Source organism: Clinocottus analis, unplaced genomic scaffold (genome assembly GCF_023055335.1).
Source record: "Clinocottus analis isolate CAN_PGR_092001 unplaced genomic scaffold, fCliAna1.0.p SCAF_6, whole genome shotgun sequence".
NCBI lineage: Eukaryota > Metazoa > Chordata > Actinopteri > Perciformes > Cottidae > Clinocottus > Clinocottus analis.
Genome location: NW_027176218.1, coordinates 7,247,349 through 7,271,269, shown reverse-complemented (window position 1 = coordinate 7,271,269; position 23,921 = coordinate 7,247,349). Strand labels below are relative to the sequence as shown.

Below are 23,921 nucleotides of genomic sequence, written 5' to 3'. Positions count from 1 at the left end.
AAATGTCAAAAAAACAACGTTCACCGTTACTTCATCTTTGTGGACCTTTTTAAATTCTAAGTATGGGTGATCAAATTTCCTCACCAAACTGACAGAAGTGAATTTAGTGATCCATTTTTAACCAGAGTGGTCTCTCATTAACGCGCATGTGCACTGCAAAATCAAGGTGGGGCAAAAACTTGAATTTTTCAGCAGGGGAAAAGGAGTGTGGCAGTCTGAAGTCGACTCAAAGTGGTCTCAATCGCATTTTATTTCATCACTGGGACGTTTAACCACTTGCGTTGTCGCGTTTTCGTTCTCACTCACTCGACTCTTTCTACAGAGGATCCATCGAGTCTGCAGCAATACGTTTTTAGAAACTTTTTTTTTTTTTTAAATTGAAGCGACTTTTCTAAGTGATGTTGACAGGAGACGCACCAACAACACTCTTGGCTCGTGTTATTGAGATACTTTCGGACTGCTGAAGTTGAGGCAGATTGCACTTCCTCATCGGGGACTTGGATGTGTTTTTTCGCTTCGACATCAACTGTCAGTTATTTCGTGAATGGGAATTTGTCTTCTGTCGCTCAGAGGACGAGAGCAGAATCACCTGTTATTGCCTCAAACGTGTCGGTTGTTGCCTGCAAACAGGTAAGAGTTTATTTCGAGACGTTGGCTTTGTGAAGGCAGTGAAGCGGTTGTGTTGTGGGAAAGCCTCACGCGTAAAATAGAGCCAAGCTGCTATTTCTTGCACTTCCGTTGTCTTATTGTACAGTAACTGACACGTCTGATGAAGTGTATCAGACATCATAGGGGTTCATGACTTGTGACAAGTAGGCCAACATAATAGTCTATTATATTTGATGTAATGAACGTTACTCAAACCGCTTGACAGTAAAACAAATGACTTTAAGAAATGTGATTTCCTTATTAACGTCCTACAAACTTCGACAACTTCCTCTGCCTTTTGTGGTGCAAACTGCTTTGTCAAGTTAATGGTATTGATGGTGATCATATTCTACTGACTCAAGACTCCGCATCCGGGCTGTTTCAGGGGCTGCAACAGTTTTTAGAAACTATTACTGACTTTGCAAAACTGGCTGCAATTGCAGGAATGTATAACTCGCAGATGGGTGTGTATTAAATGGTTTACTATTGCTTTTTTTCCCTCATGCAGTCTGTCCATTTTAGGAAACAATCAAAATGATTTCTTAAGCCACACATGCACTAAGTGCCAAATGATGAGGCCCCTCTCTGTCTCTGAAAAGAGCTAATGCAAGTCTGGTGCTGCTGCAATAGCATTAGAGCTTCTTCCACAGAGGATCCTTCTTTTAAGAGTGTAACAAAACTGCAAAGAAGTATGAGGCTTATGAAACAAGCGCATAAAACCACAGCAGACTGCTACTCTGTCATGTGTCATGCATGGCTGCATCAGCAGAGCAGCATTGCTCTGCACTTTGTGCATAGAACCTCAGCAAGGAAGTGTCCGTTCACTGCAGCTTAGGCATGCCAGCTTTGCCTTACATGGTTATTTTTAAATGTGTTTATGTAGTAAAAGCATCAATAACCCAAAGTGGCATAGAGGTCAAGGCATTCATTGTGTTGTTTGAACTTTGGAAGGGAGTAAAATTCAAAGTTTACTGTAAGGCCTGGATGGCAAATTAAGGGGGAATTTCCCCCTGACTAACAATCATTGATTTTCTCTTCCTGTTAGTCTGAAGACGGCCTTGTTTTCAGGCTTAAGTTGTATATTTATCTATGATAAACAGCTGGCTATTTTACGTGTAATTCCTATCAGTATGCTTTATTACTGAGCCTCACAGGCAAAACTGACCGTCATTAAAGTGATACAATGACGGCTTGTGCTGCGGGGCCTACCGCTGGACTCGTACTTCCTGTCTTACATCCTGCAGAGAGACCTCAGTTTCAGAGAGCAGTGCTGCTGCACCAGTCCAGCTGTTGTCCCAGAGCCAGAGGGGATTTCCTCCTCTGAGGTTTCTCAAGAACATCTGCAGGCTGTCAGAGCCAGCTGGGTGAACTGTTGGTATGCCATGCCATGCACGCTTTCTCTTTCTGTACATGTCTCACCGCTCGATGAGCTGGTTTGTATATCTGCCAGATATACAAACGTATGTCTTGTGGGACATGGACAAAAATCATTGTTTCCTTCTCTCGGCACTCGGCCCTGCCACCCTGCTGCTGTAATGGTGATGATAACAGGGCAGCAGCATCAAAGCAGTCGCGGAGCTTCCTGGGACTGGAGGGTCAGGATGAGGGGCAGATTACCCAGCCATCCCTGCTGCAAATAGAAGAGAGGTGCAGGAGCACACAGGCAAACTCCTAGTAAAAGCAGAGAAGCATGATCAGTAAATTACACATAAAGTGTTTTTTACACAAATAAATGTCCCCCTCGACTGATTAATTATTACATATTATATTACTAGAATGTTCATTCTGGTGCATTAAGCATTTTACTTAAATTAAACCATCTGCCGATGTTTAGAGGGCAAATGTCTCTCTGGTGGAACAGCTAACAACTCGTAGACATCTTAAATGTGACAAGGGGCCCAAAGTAGAAAATGCTTCTTTGTAAGAGATTACAAGCCCCCACACACTGGGGGACCAGTAACCACTGATATAATGGTTACCAATAGATTATATTCAATGAATTTGTTATATGTTTTGTTGTTTGTTAATCTTAAATGGAACTAACTGTCAGCTAAATGTAGTGGAATGAAAATTGCAATATCTCCCTCTGAAATGTAGTGGAGTAAAAGTCTAAGTAGTAATAGTAGCCTTAAATGGAAAAACACAAGTACCTCAAAGTTCCACTTGAGTACTTGAGTAAAAGTGCTTTGTTGCTTTACACGACTGGGAAATAGGCTGAGATCTCTTACTGTTAGCAGTTAGATTTCAAAGACAGCGCATGATGCTTTTTTTTTAGTGACACATTTGCAGATCTGTCTACCTGCAGCCATGCTGCAGATGACCTGCAGCCATCCTCACTTCACTGTATCACAGCGGCGTTTGCAACACCTTGCAGGATCAGCATGTTCACCTCTACAGATAGACTAGGGAGTGGCAGATTTAAACAAGACCAAAGGAGACATTTCTACATTCCTGTCTTGTCTTGCTTTGTGCTCGCAGGGTACCACTGATTTGTACAGTTCAGGCTACGACTTACTTGCTGAAGACAAGAGAGATGAGACAAAATGTGGATCAACAGGTTTGCTTTGACAATAGGATTTTTATGGAAACCAATGATATGCCAAATTGGACAGGAATAGATGAGCTTTGTTTGAAGTGATATCAAATTTATATGTATTAGTGATTGTTAGTTTGGAGTGAGTGTGTGCTCCTTGTGCTCTTTCCTGACTCCATTCATGTTTAGTCAGTCACAGAGTTTGCTGATTTTCTGTTGCTTAAGTCATAATAACATCTCTTAAAACAGACTATATGTCTCAATAGGATATACTAATTCACCGGACCAATGGCTGTTACACTAACATGGCATTTTGAGGTATTTGTGTCCTGAGATTATCTTTTATGCTATGTTTTAAAGATAATTTACGTGAGGATAACAGACCAGCAGACACGAGTTAATTGTACTCACTGAATAAAATATGAAGTACAATTCATATTTCCAGTTCGCAGAACTGAATCATTGCTGCCCCTAAAGCTACTCACTGGACAGACTAATGATGACGGACTTCTCAATGAGACAGGCGTTAGTAGAAACTCGACCGACTCACAATGATAGCCTTGTCCGCTTCCTAAAAAGAGCAAGCTGTGGTTGCATGTGGAGCTCTCTGGAAGTGGCAATGTGATACCACGACAGACTGACTTCTGCCCCATCCGATTGGCCTTGCGCTGAGATGCATTCACTGTCCCAAAAGAGAGCAATTAAAAAGTGCCGTTGTGTGTCGGCCTCGGACCCATTGATCCACACGTGGTGAGATCCCTTTGCTCTTTCTACAAGGACTTTGTCTTGACATATTCTGCCAAATCAGTTTTCAGAACATCACAAGCATAATTTGTTTTAAACTATAATTTATAGAGATTTTAATCACAATAATGGAGTTATAAGGACTTTTTAGCAGCATGGTCTTGAGGGAGTCGGTCAACAATTTGATGGATTGATCCCCACATGATGAATCCGACTGACTTTGGTGATCTCGAGACTTCACAAACAGCAGGTTGATATTTGGGATTCAAAATGTCTCAACAACTGTTGCATGGATTACAATTTATTTATGGTCTCTGATCAACTTTTGTGATCCGCTTATATTTAAACAGTGGTAGAAGAAGTGTTACGATATTTTCCATTACTAAAAGTAGACAAATATCATCAATAAACTGCACTTAAAGTATAAAAGTAAAATAGGCTCTGTCATTGTAACATTATAATATATCATACAATTAGATTATTATTATTGATTGTATTTTGCTGGCTTTGGTCCTGGTCATTTTACTCACATGTATACTGTTGGCTGGTTATCGGATTAATTTACAAATAGTTCAATAGTGGACTAAAGAGCATTCATTACCATACAATTTAAATCAAGGAAAGTATAAATAATAACTGAATTGTTTAAATGTAATTACTTACTTTCCACCACTGGTTTTTATGTTATAGGAGATATCCAAAAATATTTCTTATTGTTTGTGATTCTTTCAAGAAATACAAAATACCTCTAACCTACCAGGCCTCTAAATATTATATAAATATATCAAAATTGAGGGAGGAAAATCTCTCTGGTTAAACTGCTCATGACTTGTGTTAAGCGATCACATGGCACGATTAGTTTGGCTTCCGTCACAATGAGCATTACAGCCTCAAAGCACCGCTAACGCGGCTTCAGATGTTTCTTTTCTTTTCCTGTTATGACTCTCTGTGCAGTGTGAAATGTCAAAGTGTCACGTAGAAACGATGGGTTGGGAGGAGCAGATGCAAAATGGATCGTGTCCTTTATACACGTTGAAGGGTGTGGGAAATGTGTCCAGATAGACAGCTGCAGTGCTCCACGGGGGACAACATCCGTCTCACCCTCATCACGCTCAGCGGTGAGTGTCCTCTTTGGGACGCATGAGAGTTTTTAAGTCTAACATGTGTTGGGAAGAGGCTGGTCATTTAACGTGTGACAACACAGACGTGCCAGATTATATTACAATTTTTAAAAGGACACACACACACACACACACACACACACACACACACAGGAAGTTGACAGCATAATAAATGACATGTCGGAGGATGTGACCTCATGTAAAGCGGCAGATGTAACAACGCCAGGCTTTTCCCTCAGCGCTGACCATGGAGCCCCACCTCTTGTCCATGGGAACTCACAAAAGGAGAGAGGAAGTGGGGTTTGGGGGGAGGATTGAGAGCGGGGTGTTGAGTGTGACTTAACCCATAGGTCATCATTTGGTTATAACGTTGTTGTGCATGTATCATGGAAACAATGCTCGTGGGTGACTCAGGCCCGAGGTTGCAGTCACCAGTGGCTGCTTTATTGACGTAAAGAAACGCTGGGCTGGATGAGTCCCTCAGGCCTGGTCAGCGCTCACCACAAGTTTGCATTCCAGCGCTGAGGAGAGCTATCTTGATCCCTACAAGGACCAGTCATTGGGGCTCAGCACCAGTGTGTGTCCAATTTTTTTCAGAAGGAATTGGTTTACCATGTAGAATTTAAAAAGTACAAAGTAGGTCAAAATCCATGTCTTTTATTCATCTGAATGTTTTTCCAAAACATACTTTATACTAGTTGTTATCCATCAACACACTCGTCTTTATGTTTCAATACGTCATGGAAACATTCTGCCCTAGTTGTGAAAGTGTGATTTTAAAAAAAGACTTGTTGGTTCTGCTTTCTTTATCAGCGAGTTATTTTTACTGACACTGTCTGATCTGAAACTACTTTTGTGCGTTCTGATAATAGTTGACTTGTTCACTATGAATGAACACCTACACAGCAAAACCACAAATGTACTTTCTTCCTGAGAATTAGTTTGTGGTAAAGTGAATATCTTTTGAAGCAAGAGCATCCCACTGATTACATTCTGTTTCCTTTTCTAGGTGCTGTGTGTGTATGTGTGTATATGTGTTTGTGTGTGTGTCTATCAGCTCTAATGGTAGCAGCTAGAAAACATCACCTGTGAGAGGATTGAACCACCTCACCATGACAGAGGTCCAGGTAAGATGGGCCCTCCAGAGTGCATGCTTGTCAAAACTCGGATACACATTACGACATGTCCGATGAGTCATCTGTGAGACATTTGTTTACTAATTAGTGATCTGCCTATGTTCCCGTAGACTCCATGGCCGCAGGGTACAGAGTGTGTGGCCAGGTATAACTTCAAGGGCACATCAGAGCAGGACCTGCCGTTCAATAAAGGAGATGTGTTGACAATTGTTATTGTAACAAAGGTAATGTTTCATGGCCTAACTTGTGTTCCTATAAGTATATGATATGTGTGTAGATATGTACGAAGAACCCGAGTCAAATTCCATGTATGTGTAAACACACACGACAAATAAAGCTGATTCTGATTCTGATGTAGAGTTTTGTTCTCATGCAACATGTCTGTAGATATGAAAACACAATGAAGGACTTCGTAGTTATCTAGTTAACTATTTGGAACATTTTGTGTTTCAGGATTCAAACTGGTACAAAGCAAAGAATTCAGCAGGTCGCGAGGGAACAATTCCAGCCAATTATGTCCAGAAAAGAGAAGGAGTGAAATTTGGAGGGAAACTGAGTCTAATGCCGTGAGTACCCAGATTATCATGGTTTACTTAGTTTTAATACCCAAAGTAATAACTTTCAAAGCCAACCGGATTAGGTTTATGTTTTTGCTGTCTATAACTCAAAAGTTGCCACTACACCAGCCTTGGGTGGCTTTTGCAGCTACTGCTAAAATAGCTAGACATTTGCCCTATTCCAATGGCAGTGTGGTTGCTGAAGGCAGATGGGCTATTTGTCGCGGCAGTGACGCTGTACTTATGTGAATGGGGACCACAGTTGGGTCGGGCTGTGTTGTAATTGCAGTGCACTTGTTACTGTTTCCAGCTCAGTCTTGCTTAAACTTGTGCTGCGTAGTTTCCTGTTGTTTCTTTTGCTATCGTCGACTGAAGTAATCTAAAAAATCTCCCGGTTTCCAGTCCACACGACTGTTGTCTGCAGGCATGAGAGCATGTCAATAAATGTCAGGTTTATTTATAGAGCCCTTAATCACACAACAACAACCCATGGCAAAAAACTACAAAGAAAGGTTATATCGGGTTATAAAGGTTATAATAAAGCCATAAGGAAGACATACTTTAGCTACTCTTAGCCTTATACACAACGGACCCTTTATCGTCCCTTCATCATATTACGAAGAAAAATAAACAAGCACTGCTCTAAAACAGTTCACCAAAAACTTCTCAGATGGAATATTTATTGCAGGACATTAGACTGCTATAGATTTTCATGTGTGTGCCTAATAAACTGGCAACAAATTGTAGCTGTAATATGCTTTGTACGAATTGATGCAACCAGAAGGGAGTCTGCAGACAGGATCCAAGTAGATTTCAGTTATTTGGTTTCTAAAGTGTCTTTCCTTTTGGATGATCAGTTACCTCTATGGTTCTTCTGCTCCCAGATGGTTTCATGGGAAGATAACGCGGGATCAGGCAGAGCTGTTGCTTCACCCTCCTGAAACTGGCCTGTTCTTGGTGCGAGAGAGCACCAACTTTCCCGGCGACTACACCCTGTGTGTGAGCTGCGACGGCAAGGTGGAGCACTACCGCATCACCTACACCAACGGCAAGCTCAGTATCGATGACGAGGGGTTCTTTGAAAACCTCATGCAGCTGGTTGAGGTAACACATCGACAATATTAATAATTAGTAAATTAACATTTAGCTTTGCTTGTCTAATGTTTGCTCTGGTGTTACAGTATAGAGAGCTTTACTCTACTGTATGCTTGTTGTATTTTCTTGTTCTAGAGCCCCCTTCTCTCTGTGCTACCTCATAGACCACATACAGTTCCTGGAACAAGTAATGAACAGGAAGTGTCAAAGAGGAAGAGTGAACAGTATGCTAAATGTGCAGAGAGCTAACCTCAAGAGACACCAAGCTTTTTACTCTTCAAATCCTTTTCCGAATTAAAATGCTTATTTTGAACAGTGACATACAATATACTCTCAACAGGAGAGGAGTATGAGTCATTTTGGTCTGACCTATTTGAAAGGAGACATTGTCAGTTGTCCATATATATTTGGAACATTTGATTGTACAGCCCTCTATTGGTCATTCGGAAACACTTCTCACTGACTTATACTGCCCCCAAACTGTGGTGTTGTTTTGTCTTATAAAGTTGTATCTGAGCTACGGGAGTGTTGAAACAGGTGGTACAGTTATTTGCTGAAATATTCCATACACTTATGCCAGTATTTTCTTTTTTTGTAGCACTACTCCAAAGATGCAGATGGCCTGTGCACCAGACTAATAAAGCCGAAAGTGGAGGAGGGGTCAGTGGCCGCTCAGGACGAGTTTTCCAAGGGTAAGATGCAACCACATCATTTGAGCCTTTCTGTTCATGCAAAGCATGTATGAGCCTGTTATGTTTTGCTCTTTAAATGACCAACAGGTGGCTGGTCGATGAGCAGGAAGGACCTCAAGCTGCAGCAGGTTATTGGAAAAGGAGAATTTGGAGGCAAGTAGCTTCATGTTTGCACTGCATATTACAAGTGGCTCAATTGTATGTAATTGTTGAGAGATTTAGAGATGTATGAGGAACATGCTAACAGGGAGTAGAGATGAAGCAAGACTGGTTTTACTTTAAAAAGTACATTGTTTCCACGAGTATAGGTAAAAAATGAGCATTAATGTTAGGTTTTGTTAAAAGTCAAGTCAAAACATAGCCATGCAAACTTAAAATTCCAAGTCAGTGACTTTTTAAATGAAATCTTCCTTCATGCCCCATGTGATTCAAGAGAAGGTTTTTATTTTTGTTGCTGGTTTTATATCAGAAAGACGGGTACATACGAGTAGACATTGTTAGATGTGCGTTAACAGTCAGTCGTTATCTTGTGTTATCATTCCAGATGTCATGGTGGGAGACTATAGAGGGACCAAAGTAGCTGTGAAATGCATAAAACATGATGCTACAGCGCAGGCCTTTATTGCAGAGGCTTCTGTCATGACGTAAGGAACAGTTTATATTTCATACTTTGTTTTGTTTCTTAGAAACATGAATAAACGAATAACATGTAAACTACATTGCATATATGTGTGTTCCTGTCCTTCCAAAGGCAACTACGGCACGATAACCTGGTGCAGCTGCTGGGAGTGATCGTAGAGGAGAACGGGAGTCTGTTTATAGTTACTGAGTACATGGCCAAGGTGGGTGGCAGCCTGTCTGATACATTTGGTCAAATCTTTTGTACTTTTATAAAGTTGTCACACGTCTGTTTTGTTTGTCTTCAGGGCTGTTTGGTTGACTACTTACGTTCCAGAGGCCGGACGGTACTTGGTGGAGATGCTCTCCTTAATTTTGCACTGTGCGTATATCTGCAGTTTTTTTCACCATCAACAATAATGCTGTATTCCAGGCAGTCTGTAGAGTTTTCAATCTGTGGGGCCGTGGAAGACTGAATGTGTTTTTACAATACACTTGTTTTTACCTCCTCCGTCACCTACTTCACAAACTGATCAATATTATCAAATACAGGGGACTGTTCTCTGTTTCATGCAATGCCATGCATTAGCATTTGTTGACTGTTGGAAGTGTAAAGGGCAGCAATATGCCGATTAAAGAAGGAGAAAACATAATCAAAAACAAAAGTTGGAGATGTATGCAACATGTTGATGCCAAAAAACACTGACTGTGAACTAAGCTATGTTTCTTTGCAAGGTATTCTTTAAGATTGTCCATGTTTTATTGGGTTATTAGGAGATTTGTACTTCATGTATGCGATCACAAGATTGAGAGTCTAAAGCGAAAACTCCTTCAGGTTTTGAACTATCCATTTTTTGTGTTTTTACAGAGATGTCTGTGAAGCCATGGAGTACCTGGAAATAAATAACTTTATCCACCGAGACTTAGCAGCCCGCAATGTTCTGGTATCGGAAGACAACATGGCGAAAGTCAGTGACTTTGGTCTGACCAAGGAGGCGTCTTCCACTCAGGACACTGCTAAGCTGCCTGTGAAGTGGACATCGCCAGAGGCCCTCAGGGAAAAGGTAAACTATTGTTTACAAGGACTGTTGCCATGTTGAGTATGGTGATTCGCCATCTGCAGCTCCCACTAACTGACATAAACTCTTGTGTGTTTTTCTCTTCATCAATAGAAATTTTCCACCAAATCAGATGTTTGGAGCTATGGTATTTTGCTTTGGGAAATTTACTCTTTTGGCCGAGTGCCTTACCCGAGAATTGTAAGTATCAATATATTTTTGTAAGGAGGCATACAGAACATATTATTAGGATTAGGGCTTTGATTTATGAGAGAGATTAATCAGCCATGCATTTAAAGTCTAGATGTGTTTCTCTTGCTGCGATTCTTCACGCTAAAGGGTAGAATATTTGGTGTGGTATTGTGACTTTTATATAACTTAACAATTCACAATATGTATACCACCTAAAAATGTTTTCTTTGATGTAATGTATATACAGAAAATGTGAATATCCCAAATTGCAGAGGTATATTGCATATACTTCTTTCTTTAGTGTGTTATTTTTATGCAGCAACATTATTCGCCTCACATAGACCTCCACGTGATACAGAATATTCAGATCTCACTGTTTTTTTGAAAAGTAAGTTATGTTTGATGTCAACACGTCTGTCTACCAACAACTTTTTCCACTCTGCAGCCATTAAAAGACGTTGTGCCTCGAGTGGAGAAGGGTTACAAAATGGACTGTCCAGAAGGCTGTCCTGAAGTGGTGTATAACATCATGAAACAGTGCTGGAACCTGGATCCTGCTGCCCGACCAAGCTTTCAAATGTTGAAGGAGTGGCTACAACACATCAGCCAAGGGATGATAAAAAAAGAATGAGACATCTCACAGAACAGACACAAAAAGTGACTTTTGGACCATAACCTAGAGGAAAAAAATCATTTCAAAAGACTGCTCTTCCAAAGTACTTGACAAAGTTTCACACATTGTGCATGAACCATTAAGTAAAACTGTCGACATTATGCTTCTTAGCATCATCCCTCACCTCAGGTTGTTTAAACTGCAATGTTTCTTTTTTACTGGCTCAGTTGCTCCCGTGAGTCGTTCTGTGCTCGGTTATCGCTGAGTCTTTCTTCAGAACACACCGCTGCCTCCCAGCCACAGTGCCTTGACCTTTTTTTTTTTTTTTAGAAATATTTCATGTCTTTTATGTTGATATCCTTGGACATTTTGGTGGCATCATTACATTTCATGAAAATATAGAGTAGACTGTAACATAATTTGACTAAGTTAACCAAATTCATGGTATCCGTTTAAACAGGAGAGACGCTTCAAAAGTAAGAATACAGTTGTGATACATAATTTCTCGCTGTATTATTTTTTACAGCTTCCAGGTACACATTTTTGCATGAATGTTGAATTATTTTTGTTAAAAGGACTAAGTTATAATAACTTTGAATATGCAGCTTTATTGTTTTCATTGCCATATCATTTGACATGTGTTTGGATCATTCTATAAGTCAAACAAGGAAGCACAAGTTTTCACCTTTACTACTGATACAATAACACCATTCAGCTTAGTCATGGAGACATCATTCCCATGTACAGGATCTTTCCCTCAAAGCAACAACAATGTAATTTAAACAATGTTTTTCACCAGACTTTTTTTGTATTTTGTATGCAATGAGAAACAAAGTGTTATTAATTTTACTCTGCTGCCATTTTCAACAATAAAAAAATAAGAAAACATTTTGAAAATTGTTTGGCAATAGCCACTATTTTTAACATCATTCCTCATGAATTTGTTGAAGAACAACTATTTAATATGAAAGTAATTAACTTGTGTATAAAAGCAATGTTTCTCTAATGCTGTACTTACAATTGGTACCAGAACAATTATTTATACTTAAGTTTCTTTTGTTACTTTCTACTTCCACCACTGATAAATGTGTATACAATGATGTATATGTTCTGCATAAAAAATACAATTAGTGAAAATACACAATAAGTGACAATACCAATATTTAAAGCTGTAGTCATGATGGCGGGCTACCTTTCTTTCAGCATTGCAACACATTTATTTATTTACTTATTTTATAATTGTTATTGCTTTTTACAAACAAGGAAACAGTGCCATGAAGGGCACAGATTTTCAAATTAAGGACAGTGAGATGGTGGCTACACGTGTTAAATACACAGCAAACTAAATTTATATTTGTGATTAGAAAATTTTACTTTAAGGAAATAAGAGTCATTGTCTGTAACCTGTTGAAATAAACCAAAGATACTATCTTCGAAGGAAATAAAAATTGTTGCATAAAATAATTTTACATTTTTGAACTTCTGATGTAAGATTACAAAGTCATTCATTTTAGCGGAAGAACAAAAATGAATGACGGTCGAGAGGCTTCCTCACAAATAGCTACTAGTAAAGAAGGTTACTTCAATGTCTTTTAAAATTATTCAATCACTTCAAGCAGAAATGTAATCTACTGTCTGTCCTGTCTGCTTGTTTCGCCTATGTGCATTTGTCTTGTTCAGTGTGATGTCCTGTTCCTCAGTGTTATGTGCTCATACTGTAGGTACACTTTTCTTTTGCTTATATGTGAATTTGATTTGTATATATGTTACTGTCTGTTTAATCTTAGTTGCATTATGTTATTTAAAATGTTCAAATTTTGGGCTGCCTTAAAAAAATGTGGCTGCGGACAGCATGATGAAAATTAGCCTCTTTGGCTAACTCTGGCTCATTTACAGTTTTCCTGTTGATTGGTGTGCATTGTCCCTGCGAACAATAAAATAATAAATAATTTAATAACATAACATAAACACAAACTATCGATTATGTTTTAATAAGAGATGTTCTTAAATGCGAATGTAACAATAAAGATAAGAACATTTAAAATAAATTAAAATAAGCGGAACCACGACAAAGGGGATTCACTGCACAAAGTGGGACTTAATTATGTGTTGCACCCTTTGGTGTGACGGGAAAATGTATCCTGAAAACATAGGCGAGTTGGCAGAGAGCAACCCGGGGCTCACGGATTAATCCAGGCTTTGTTCAAGTTAGTGATGGAGAAGGAAGCGGATGTTTTTTATCGGGAGCTGCCAAAGGTGGTAAGTCACAAACGTATTGTTACATATTTGGAAGACAAAGGGTGTCGGAGGAGTTTGAAGACAGTACAATGTATTTTAGTCACATCGCATAACCTGTAGCAAGCGAGGTGCTAACGTCAGCGCTTTCAACTGTCACCAGGAGCTTCACGCGCACCTCAATGGCTCCGTCAGCTTCGACACCATCGAGAAACTCATCAGCCGAAAACCGCATCTCAACATTGAACATGGCATGACTGCTATCGGCAAAGGCCAGCGGAGGACACTGGACGAGTGAGTGCGACCTACATTCAAAGTTTAATGCGAGTGTTGTTAACGAATTCATCAATTGGCGTAATTCGTCGTGACATCATTCGTTTACAAAAAGGGAAAGAAAATAAGAAGTATAGAAACAATAGAGTTGGAATTCGTGGCATTTGTTTCGTTGTATCCAGTGGTAAATAAATAAAGTGTGTTCATGCTGACAATAGTAAACTGACAATGGGAGGAGGGTCTTTGTTCAACGGGTTAACGTCAAATTAACATGGCGGGCATGTCCGCAGGTGTTTTCAGTTCTTCAAGGTCGTTCATCAGCTGGTGGACACAGAGGAGGACATCCTGATGGTGAGTTTCGGCTGTTTGTTGTTTGTCAAAATAACATGTCCTTTTTTTATATTAGTGACAGGTGTTTCTTCTTCTTTCTTCTTAGGTGGCGACAGATGTCATCAGGGAGTTTGCTGCTGATGGTGTCAAATATTTGGAGCTGAGGAGTACCCCAAGGGACGAGAAAGAAACAGGTGAAGATGTCAACATGTAGCCTCTATTTTGATGAAGTGATTTACTGCCAGGGTTGTTTCATCAAATTATTGTGACAAGTTTTTCTTGTGTTTTTCCTTTTATAGGCTTGACGAAAAAAAGCTATGTTGAAACGGTCATCAAAGCCATCAAACAGTGTAAAAGTGACGAACTGGACATTGATGTCAGGTAGGAAAAACCTGTGTTATTTTAATTTTCAACAACTTATTTCGGGTGTGATAGATGTGGTAGTGGTTGACAAAAAGCCGCCGCCATCATTCACACAGGATAAAACCACAGCAATACTGCTTAGTGTTTGAGTGTTGACTACAGTAGTGAACATTGTTGATGAACACTTCCATTTGTCTTCAAGGTTTTTGGTGGCAATTGACCGTAGGAATGGGGCTGAAGTTGCCATGGAGACCGTGAAGCTTGCTGAGGAGTTCATGCTGTCGACTGATGGTTTGGTGTTGGGGCTTGACCTCAGTGGAGATCCAACGGTCAGCCAATATTGTATAATATATGCAGTTTCACAGATTCAAAACAACACTTTTTGTGATAGCTGGGTTGATGCCAGTACAGTGGAGCTCAAGATAAACTGAACTGAGCACAAAGACTTGGATCTTGGTGTCAACACTTTCTTCCTTTTACAGGGATGGTTCATGTATTTCTCATACAGATTACAATGATAGTTTTACTCATATTACGCATGACGAGAGTTAAAACACCCACTAGTTTGGTACAAATTAGACAAGTTGTAGTTCTTATAATTCACGTCATACGCACATTTTTACTTATAATTCTTTGAAGTACAATGTTCTATTAGTTTTATATACATAATGAAAATAAAATGCATCAAAGGCACAACTATATTGAAGTCTCTCACCAAAAGTGTTCGATTAGTCCATCTTACTTGCTGTGGTAAGCTTTACTGAGGTTTTATGGTCAAAAGTGCCAAAAAAAGTATGACTGTGTTTCTGTTAAGAGTTGTGGGTGTTTTTCTCAAACACATCACAACAGGGTCTCTCTTGTGAAATTGTGCTTTTTCTTTTTTTTAAAGCTCATAAATGCATCTGGACTTTGTCACAATACTTCCTAGTAATTAACGTAATTTCCATCTTAAGGTTGGCCATGGCAAAGATCTACTTCCTGCTCTGCAGAGGGCCAAGGACTGTGGACTGAAGTTGTCACTGCACCTCTCAGAAGTAAGACCTTAATGTTCAATATCTGATAGTGATATCTGTGAGTGATCTGACGTAACAAAAACTGTTGCAGGTCCCGTCACAGCTGGAGGAGTCAGAATTGCTGTTGGATCTTCCTCCAAACAGGATCGGTCACGGCACCTTCTTGCATCCTGAAGTGGGTGGATCTCAAAGTCTTGTTGACAAAGTGATGGCGAACAACATACCGCTGGGTAAGAGTGAGATGAAAGTATTATTTTTTGTGTGCATGTGCAGTGAGTTGACCAGCTCTTTTTCTTGTAGAGCTTTGCCTGACATCAAACGTCAAAGGACAAACTGTACCGTGTTACTCCGATCATCATTTCAAGTACTGGTACCAGAGGGGGCATCCAATTGTGATTTGTGTAAGTTCCCTTCAGTGAAAGTTTCCAACATACAAGACTTTTTCAGCATACTATATAGCATAGCTTATAGTCTTAGTTATGACATTATACTATGACTTTATTCAGCTTGTGTTCTTTCTTGTGAAATCGTAGGTATTTAATAGGCTTACTATACTTTTACTTCATTGCATTACTTTTTGTGGGACATACTACAGTGGTTGTCAGTTATTAGAACTTTTTTTTTTTACGAAGTATTGACTCCTTATGATTTATTTTACTTTAAAACATGCTGATTTTCTAATTTATTTTTATTTTTTTTTACTACATCAGGGGTTCTTAAAGTTTCAATGACTAAAATGACACCTATTGGTTGAAGGTAACATGAATATTGATTTATTCTTTGTCAAATTACAGACTGATGATAAAGGAGTCTTCAGTACAGACCTGTCTCAAGAATATCAGCTGGCAGCTTCCACATTTGGGCTCAGTCGTGAAGCTGTATGGAATCTCTCCCAGCAGGCCATTGACTGTATTTTTGCACCCGACTCCGTGAAACAACAGCTCAAACAGAAGTGGGATGCTATAAAGACTCAGGTGTTCAAGTGACCCTTTCAGTGGAACCTACAGCCAATATACCTCACATTTCAGAAGACTTATCCAACATTTTTAAACAATGTTTGTAATAACAAAGTGAATTAGATCAATTTAGTACACCAAGTGTAAATGTGTTATTTTTTACTAATATACAGAGTATGTGCAATGTTGCACACATCATAAATCAAAGCAACAAACTTGTCATGACATACTGTAGAACAGATGTATCTGGTGAGAATGTAAAAAAGGGCTAATAAAAACACAATTTTAACAGTTATCCAGTCTTTTGGGTGCTCTCCAAATTGCAGATCATGCTGATTCGTGTCCTCACACAGTCCTATCAACACAGCTGTGATTAGAGTCACGCCATCTTCCCAAATTTGCCACGCTTGTCCTTGCTCTTTTTAAATTTGCTGTGTTGCATTTCCTTCTTTTGCACTTTCCCGTGCTCAGGAGCCCCATTGTTTGCTTTGGCGTTTCCTCCATCCAACTTTCTCTTCTTGTCACTGTTGGGAGTGGGATATAGTTACAAACCTGTTTTTACAGCAAACACACTTTTGCCGAAGATCCAGAATAACGGTGTACCTCTTGATGCTAATGATCGTGGTGTTTCCTGCTTTCTTCAACACCTGGTCCCATTCCTCATCATCTCCACAGATCTTGTACCTGTGGAAACAAAAAGGGAATCATTATAACTGCTGTAAATATTTCCCCATATATTTTAAATTCATACTGCTTCAAATAAATAACCTCATACTCACTCTTCCATGTCCATTTCCTTCACTTTCTCCATTTCCTGCTTGTGTTTCTCATCAAACTCCTTAGCTGCTTCATTCTGTTAGTAAAAGATTTATCTTCACATGAGAAGTTGAAAACAACAAATGTTTGCTTGATAAACGACGACAACAAATTTTAATGGTCAAAGTATTGATCACCACGTACCAGATCTTCAGTAAGGCTTCCGACAGTCGGCTCCATCGAAACATCTTTCGTGGTCACCATCTGTGCCTCAATGGCTTTTTCTTGGACACTGGTGAAGATCTAGCAAAATAAATGTATTCAAATTATTAATGTAGTTTCAATAGTTTGAAAGGCAGCTTTTATCTTCTTTGTCATGTTTTTCAATGGTTTGTGAACTTACTTGCACAAACTTCCGAATCAGACGGTTGAAGAGTCCCATGAGCTGCGAGCTTGGGAGTTCAATTTCCTTTTCTAGCTGATCTACCGACTTGTGCTGTAACCCTATACCCAGCAGTAATGCCTAGGAAAAAAAAAGAAAAATCTACAACTATTGCCCAAAAACTGTATTCATAAAAAGGAAATCAACGTAACAGTGGGGGAACTTACACACTGTGCGGCTGAGAGAGAGACGTCACCGAGCTGCTTGAGGAAAAAGATGCGAGCCACTGTGGGGATCAAGTCCATGATGAGGTGGTAGTCCACCATGCTCCTCGAATACAGTTCTAGACGTTTGAGGTCATAAGGGCTGAAATGGGATGCCAGCTCAGCACTCGTCAGAACTGTGAAGGTCAATGAGAAGTTAGATGAGGCCTGCGAGACGCAGAGGAAATCTGATTCGGTTCATACGTAGAAGAGTCTTACTGCTCGTTTCCTCTTTGGACTTCTTGTTCTGCAGGATGCTGAGTGACAGGCTCGGATGGAAGCGGCTGAACTGGTAGGAGAGGAGAGACAAGAAGCGCCGACGGAAATCTAAAGAAAACAAAACCTGTTCAGTCAAACTTCAATAAGTTTAAACAAACCGGAGCTCCAGAAGGAGTGCAGGAAAGGTAGTGGAATTCCACCTTTCCAGAAGGCAGACAGCCACTGGCTCTGCTCTGTGGCGTCATCTGTGTTCAGTTCCTTTAGCATCACACACGAGTGCTCTCCGGTCAGGTCATTCTACAGACAATCACACACACCAATAAGTACAGGATGTGGTAAGCATACTAGACAATGTACATAAGCATACTAGAACATGTATTTTATACTCACAGGGGTTTGTCTCAAGTAGACTGGAGTATAACCCGCTTTCCTCCAGAACCTGTCAGGTTGCAAATATATTTTTTGACATTTCTAAAAATCTGCAAAAATATCAAGAACCCCTTCCCCCTAATTCTAGGAAACTCACTTGAGTAGCTGTTTAGTAAGTCCATAAGAAACTCCTAGATAGTCCAGTCTCTCTGCTCTCCTCTCACTCAGCTTCAGCAGCAGAGGAGGAAGCTCCTTCCGTGGAGTGATCACCTCCTCCAGCAGACTGACAGCCTGGACCAGAGACAGCAACAAGGCCAATGTTTTATCCAATTTCTAAACTGTTTTTATTCTGATTACACTTCATGTAAGAAATTGGTGTCTTTTAAGTATAGCTGAATGAATTTAACTGCATTACCTCACTGCTGACGGACGTGATCTCATTGGGATTTGAGTCTGTGCTCTCATCCATGGTGGGGAACTTGCCCTCATAGTACATCTGCAGCATTTGGAGAGCTCTGGAGCCGTAGCCCATCTGGTGGACAGGTTGAAAACCCGTTACATACAGCACATCCTGATTCATTCAAAACTGAGCAAACAGGCTCAACTCTTACCCCTTGGTAGTCTGGATTTACAGCAATTCGCACAACTCTGGCTCCAGAGAGGCTTCCAAACTCTGGGTCTTGGAACTACAAAGAAAAGAGCAGAGGATTTTAATGATGTTTGAAAATGTGCACTGTCGCGATTTCGTCGAACGATTTATGACTCGTGTGTACCTGTTCTGACACCGTCCAGGGAATGAGGTCACCAGAGGCCTTCTTTCCTCTGGACAGACTGTTAAGCATGGACTGGCGAGATATTTCTCCCTCCAGACACACCTGAGGGACAGAGGAAGACCACGACGACTCAACGAAAGAAACTTGACAAAAAATATAAGATACAAGCAAAAAAATAAGAAAAAAAAGAGGTGAACTGAAATTGCCTCTGAATGCAAGAGTGTCTAGAGTGTCTTACCTGCACCACAGCGAGGACCTCGGGTAGGGAGTTCTGTGTGGGAGGAACAGGTGGCAGGAGACAGAAAAGGTGGTGGGCCGGAGCGTCAGACAACATCTGCAGGTCATTTGGTGAATTCTGGAAGCAAGAAATAATTTGCGTGAATAAGAAAGACTTCACACTGTGTCAAGGTGGTGATGCTCCTCGAGGAAAAGAAAGTTATGTGAATACAAACTAATTATATCACCTTATAGTGCGATGCCACGTACAGGGCCATCAACCTCTGCAGGAAAGCCTCAGAGGCCTTGTGGTAACAGAAGAGCGTGTCTCTGTTCACATAATAGCTGAAATGTGTGAATTAAGGACAAACACAGAAGAAACTAGAACTTGTTTTGCTTTAGACATGTGTTAAAAAAAAGTTATACACAATTTCATGAAAAAAAAGTCTGAGTAATAATAGCATGTTGAAAAAAATATAATATATTATGTTGAAGAAAAAGTATTTGAAAAGGTAGTGTAGTTGACGCAATCACAAAAAAAGTCAGAATAGTCTGTTAAATTCATTAAAAAAAAGTGTAGCACATAAAAAAAAGTAATTAAAAAGTCATAGAAAATATGGATACATAACAGTCATCATATAGCATTTTCAAAAAGGTCATGGCAAAAAAGCTGGGTCTTAACTGAGCTAACATTAAGCTTTGAAAGTGCATGAAGGATACAGGTCACACATCTGTGGGAGTGGGCAGCCAGAAATGAGCCTGGGTATATTCAGACAGTCGAGACAGAGCAGGTCATTCAGCCACTTCTCGACTGCGTCCCCTGGAGCGTACCGAATAGACTCTTGAAGAGAAACCTCGTGGAGAGAGCGAGCTGTGAACAGAGACAGATCAACAGCTGTCAGTCCATCCATGTCCTGCCATTTGTTAAGAGTCTAGCCATGTTATTCTCATTCGTGATCAAGACCTAAAGATACTTTAACTCCTTTCACTCTGGGCATCAAGTCACTCCCAACCCGCAGGGAGCAATGCCCTGTTTTCAGAGAAACATGGCAGTTACAAAATGACATACAAAATAAAAACACTAAGATATTTACCAGCTGCCAGCCTCTCCGTGTTGGTGGTCCTGTTCTGTGCCGACATGCTCTGCTGACTCTCGGCACTCTGCTGCCTCAACTGCTGAATCAGTTTGAGGGAAAGAGAGCGGCCAGTGCCTTCATACCTGCAGAGATGAAGGGGAAAAGAAATGTAGATAGCTTGAGTTGAAAAGAAAAAGCAATTTAGGAATCAACAGAAATATCAACTATTTCAGTCGTTGATTAATTATAATTCACTGGTTGTAGATTTTCACAAGTGTGAATATTTGCTTATGTTCTTAGTCTATCATATCACACTGTATAGATTTGGGTTTCTTCAACATCACTGGTCATGAAATCCATTTTTTTCTCTCCAATCGTCTGTGTGTAATCTTGTTGGACAAACGCAAAGCTGCATTTGATGATGTGCATTCCTCCGGCCCCATTACTGACCCGTTGATGGTCGAAGCCATGAAAACCAGATACGGCCCCAGCAGTTTCTTAACCAGAGGGAGAGGAATGGCTGCAGCCTCGTCAATGACCAGCAGTTCAGCCTGGCCCAGCTTGACTGCGTCGCCTGGGTGAATGTACTGTGGAGCACATGAACAGGAAGATCAGATATAAGAGTATTTATACTACAGTAAATAACAACAAACAGAGAAGAGTGGTGTGGTTCTGTTTACCTGAATCGTCTGTCGGTGTTCTTTGAAGATGTTCACCCGAACCACTGCTTTGTTGAAGTCCGGGTTCAAAGACTGGATGATTTCATAATCAAGATGCTCCTACAAATGCAAAAAAAAAGGATAGTGGTTATACAGCATGAATGTACCATTACTGATATAGAGAAGATTGACAGACAGCCTACCTGATACTGAAGAGCATCAAAGCCCTTGAAGATGAACTCAAACATGGTATGGAGGTTGTCCGGGCTCGGTGAGGTTACAAAGATATTGGAGTAGCTGTAGAGAACAACAAGTGTAAGACGAGCAAAAAGTGTAAGACCATGCAATAGACAAAACTGATATATTTGTCTGACATCATAAAATGAATCTGTACCCAAAAGCCACAGCTCCAGCGACAGCCAGCCCGAGTGCTGCAGACTTGCCTCGACCTCGGGCGGCAGTGAGCGCCACGGTGCTCCTCAGAGTCTTCTCGGAGGTCGCCTCAATGAACTTCAGCACTCCTTTAGCCTAAAGGACAATGCAAACCTTGAAAGTTACGTTTATTACGGCTACCGGGGTGTAATGTCTCTGGAACACTGCTGTGATCTGTAGGTGTAAAGTAGTTAAGTGGTTCTTTAGTGAGAGGTCCGGACCTGGTCCATGGTCTTGCAGCAATCCACCAACACACCCACAGGCTGAGTGTCCTGAAGAGACTCCTTTAGATCCTTCAGCTCTTGTTCTCGTGGAGACAGACCATCTTCCTGAAGGGGACGAGACGACCGGTCAGAAAGCAGTGAGCAAGTAGCCAACAAGCAAGCAAACTACATTTATTTATGTATCACTTTTCAAAACAGAAGACAAAGTACTTTTGTGGTTTAAACAGTCATGAAAGACATCATTAAATATCTTGTTTTCTTCAAAACAAATGTCCAAAACGTGGTAATATTTACTTATTAGAACAGAGATAAGCAGGAAATGTACATAGGAAGGAGCTCTAGAAAAAAGTCAATGTTCTTCATATTTAATTGACAATTTACTTAAACATAATCGATAGATTACTTTCGGTCTCATATAAATACCTGAGTCTTTGGAGGGACTGGCTTGATGTTCGCCATGTGACTGGAGATTGGCAGGACGTTGAGTTGGTCATCAATGACAACACAGTTTTTGCATGATGCAAGCGACAGAATGAATCTAGAAACAGTGGAACAAAATATATTCAAACAAATATTGTAAAACTATTGGCTCCAAATGCACCAATATTCCATAAAAAGGCAGAGGAGCGCTTACCTCTCATTGAACCGTCCCACTACGTCCTGATGAGCCTCTGTCCGGTATCTAGAGTGTACATCCTGGATGAAAACAACCAACGTTTAGTCCACCTCCAGCGAACAGAGTTGGACATGTATGGCGATGGAACAGGTATGGTCTTACCATCGTCATAGTGTAAAGCTGCTTGAGAGAGTTCATTGTCCTGAGCAGAATCACCACTATGCCACCTCCTTCCACCGTTTCAACAGTTCTCGCCAAGAGATTGGGAGTGAGGGCTTCGAAGTCCTGTGTGGCACAAAAAAACAATAGAGCTTAAGAGTCAAATACATTTTTTCTACAGCAGTGGTTCCCATCCTCTGTCCTCACTGCTTTTTACAGCTAATGAAGAGTAACTCACCTGCAGGACGCACATCCCGTAGGTGTTTCCCAGGATCTTGTGTGTCTCATTGTAGTAGCAGTATCGGATGTTGGTCGCAGCGATGAAGAGTTCAAATGGGTCATCCTGATTCAGATTCAACGTCCCAGTTTGTATCTTCTTCTGCAGCTGTCTCATGCGCTTCTTCCGGTTGCTGTGTGAGACATTTTGACAAATCAAAACACCCTTCTTCTTCATGACACAATAAATGGCAAACAGTTTAATCTTTTGAGATGAGTTTACACACAAACCTGCTGAATCCCAGTTCTTTTTTGTAGCACCAGAGTACAGAAGGTCGCGCTCTGACGGTGGCTTTGGACAGCATGTGATGCAGAATCACAACCTAGAGCAGAGACATGTTTAGTTGGGTTGATTTCCCCATATAAAAATGTATTGAAGATGTATTGATGTATTGAAACTGATAAATATGCCTGAAAGGGACAGGTTGGGAGGGATTACCTGATCTCTCCCACGATCTCCCACCACCACAAATATGTTCCGATGCTTCAGAGCGACGCCATTCTCTATCTGGACACGGATCCTGTTGTCCACCTTCTTGCGGATTGTCGCCATTGTTCACTGCGGGAAGCTAAGAAACAAAGTAGAAGAAACAACGTTGAATAAAACATCATACATATAGAGTGGTATAAATGTTCTATTTGCAACATAAAGTTATGTCAAAATGAAACGAGAGGAAGAATCGACTCGAGCTAATTTGCTACCAAAACAAACGGAGAGTTAATGAAAACCAAACTCTACCGCAACGCGACGAAGGAAAGCAGAATTAAACCCTTTGTTTTTAAATGTTACCTTCTTGTTACACACAATCTGTCTGTTGTTCAATCTTCATGCAATTCCAATAAGTCCAGGGCTGATTTTACATGCCAGCCATCATGCTGTTGATACACTCACGTGGAGACGTCCGTTCATGGAGGACCCCAGATGCAGCGTCATAAGTGCGCGACGGTTTCAGAATGAGGGCTATCCTGTCCCCGAATTCAGTCTGCCAGGTGGAATCCTCTACAACTGAAACGACTTAAAGTGCGGCTATCTTGATACTTAATCTATTCAGTCGATTTTAGCAACTGTCATTAACTTGTTATAACGTTTGAAATGTAAATATGTTGTGAGTTTTTTTAGTTTGATAGTAAATTAATTATCGGTGGTTTAGACTAATAAGTTGGTCAAAGAGAACAATCTGAAAACTTTCAACCAGATAGTTCCTGGAAAATTGTTCATTTTTCGCCGTTTTGTCTACGCAATGGATCAATCGACCGTGGCCTCTTCCTATTGCTTCAGTTGATCCTAAAGTTAAGAGATGTGACGATCATCGGTATTTGGGAT

The 23,921-nt window shown here is 40.5% G+C and overlaps 3 protein-coding genes across 3 annotated transcripts; 2 read left to right on the top strand and 1 right to left on the bottom strand.

The window, feature by feature from the left end:
* The first annotated feature begins 231 nt into the window (after window positions 1–231).
* LOC137803977 (tyrosine-protein kinase CSK-like) lies at window positions 232–11,858 on the top strand. Its single transcript, XM_068602887.1, has 13 exons — window positions 232–630; window positions 6,056–6,173; window positions 6,293–6,406; window positions 6,636–6,748; window positions 7,624–7,843; window positions 8,433–8,526; window positions 8,614–8,679; window positions 9,071–9,170; window positions 9,278–9,368; window positions 9,453–9,526; window positions 10,013–10,208; window positions 10,317–10,403; window positions 10,840–11,858. The coding sequence occupies exons 2-13, from the start codon at window positions 6,159–6,161 to the stop codon at window positions 11,023–11,025; spliced, it is 1,356 nt and encodes a 451-aa protein (XP_068458988.1). The 5' UTR covers window positions 232–630; window positions 6,056–6,158; the 3' UTR covers window positions 11,026–11,858.
* Window positions 11,859–13,136: 1,278 nt separating this feature from the next.
* On the top strand, window positions 13,137–16,950 carry mapda (N6-Methyl-AMP deaminase). The gene is made up of 10 exons (XM_068603527.1): window positions 13,137–13,266; window positions 13,406–13,536; window positions 13,806–13,866; window positions 13,952–14,039; window positions 14,145–14,226; window positions 14,411–14,537; window positions 15,162–15,242; window positions 15,313–15,451; window positions 15,522–15,622; window positions 16,016–16,950. The coding sequence occupies exons 1-10, from the start codon at window positions 13,222–13,224 to the stop codon at window positions 16,205–16,207; spliced, it is 1,047 nt and encodes a 348-aa protein (XP_068459628.1). The 5' UTR covers window positions 13,137–13,221; the 3' UTR covers window positions 16,208–16,950.
* Window positions 15,972–23,502, bottom strand: nat10 (N-acetyltransferase 10). Its single transcript, XM_068603526.1, has 29 exons — window positions 23,388–23,502; window positions 23,037–23,166; window positions 22,829–22,920; window positions 22,560–22,731; window positions 22,325–22,447; window positions 22,181–22,242; window positions 21,970–22,084; window positions 21,544–21,651; window positions 21,285–21,418; window positions 21,094–21,187; window positions 20,912–21,010; window positions 20,682–20,818; window positions 20,250–20,374; window positions 19,876–20,026; window positions 19,404–19,500; window positions 19,178–19,294; window positions 18,940–19,041; window positions 18,778–18,852; window positions 18,582–18,698; window positions 18,324–18,457; window positions 18,188–18,236; window positions 17,998–18,094; window positions 17,798–17,905; window positions 17,543–17,715; window positions 17,337–17,456; window positions 17,138–17,236; window positions 16,957–17,030; window positions 16,781–16,861; window positions 15,972–16,701 (listed from the first exon to the last, which is right to left on the bottom strand). Exons 2-29 carry the CDS (start codon window positions 23,148–23,150, stop codon window positions 16,557–16,559), a joined length of 3,114 nt encoding a protein of 1,037 aa, XP_068459627.1. The 5' UTR covers window positions 23,151–23,166; window positions 23,388–23,502; the 3' UTR covers window positions 15,972–16,556.
* Window positions 23,503–23,921: the final 419 nt, after the last annotated feature.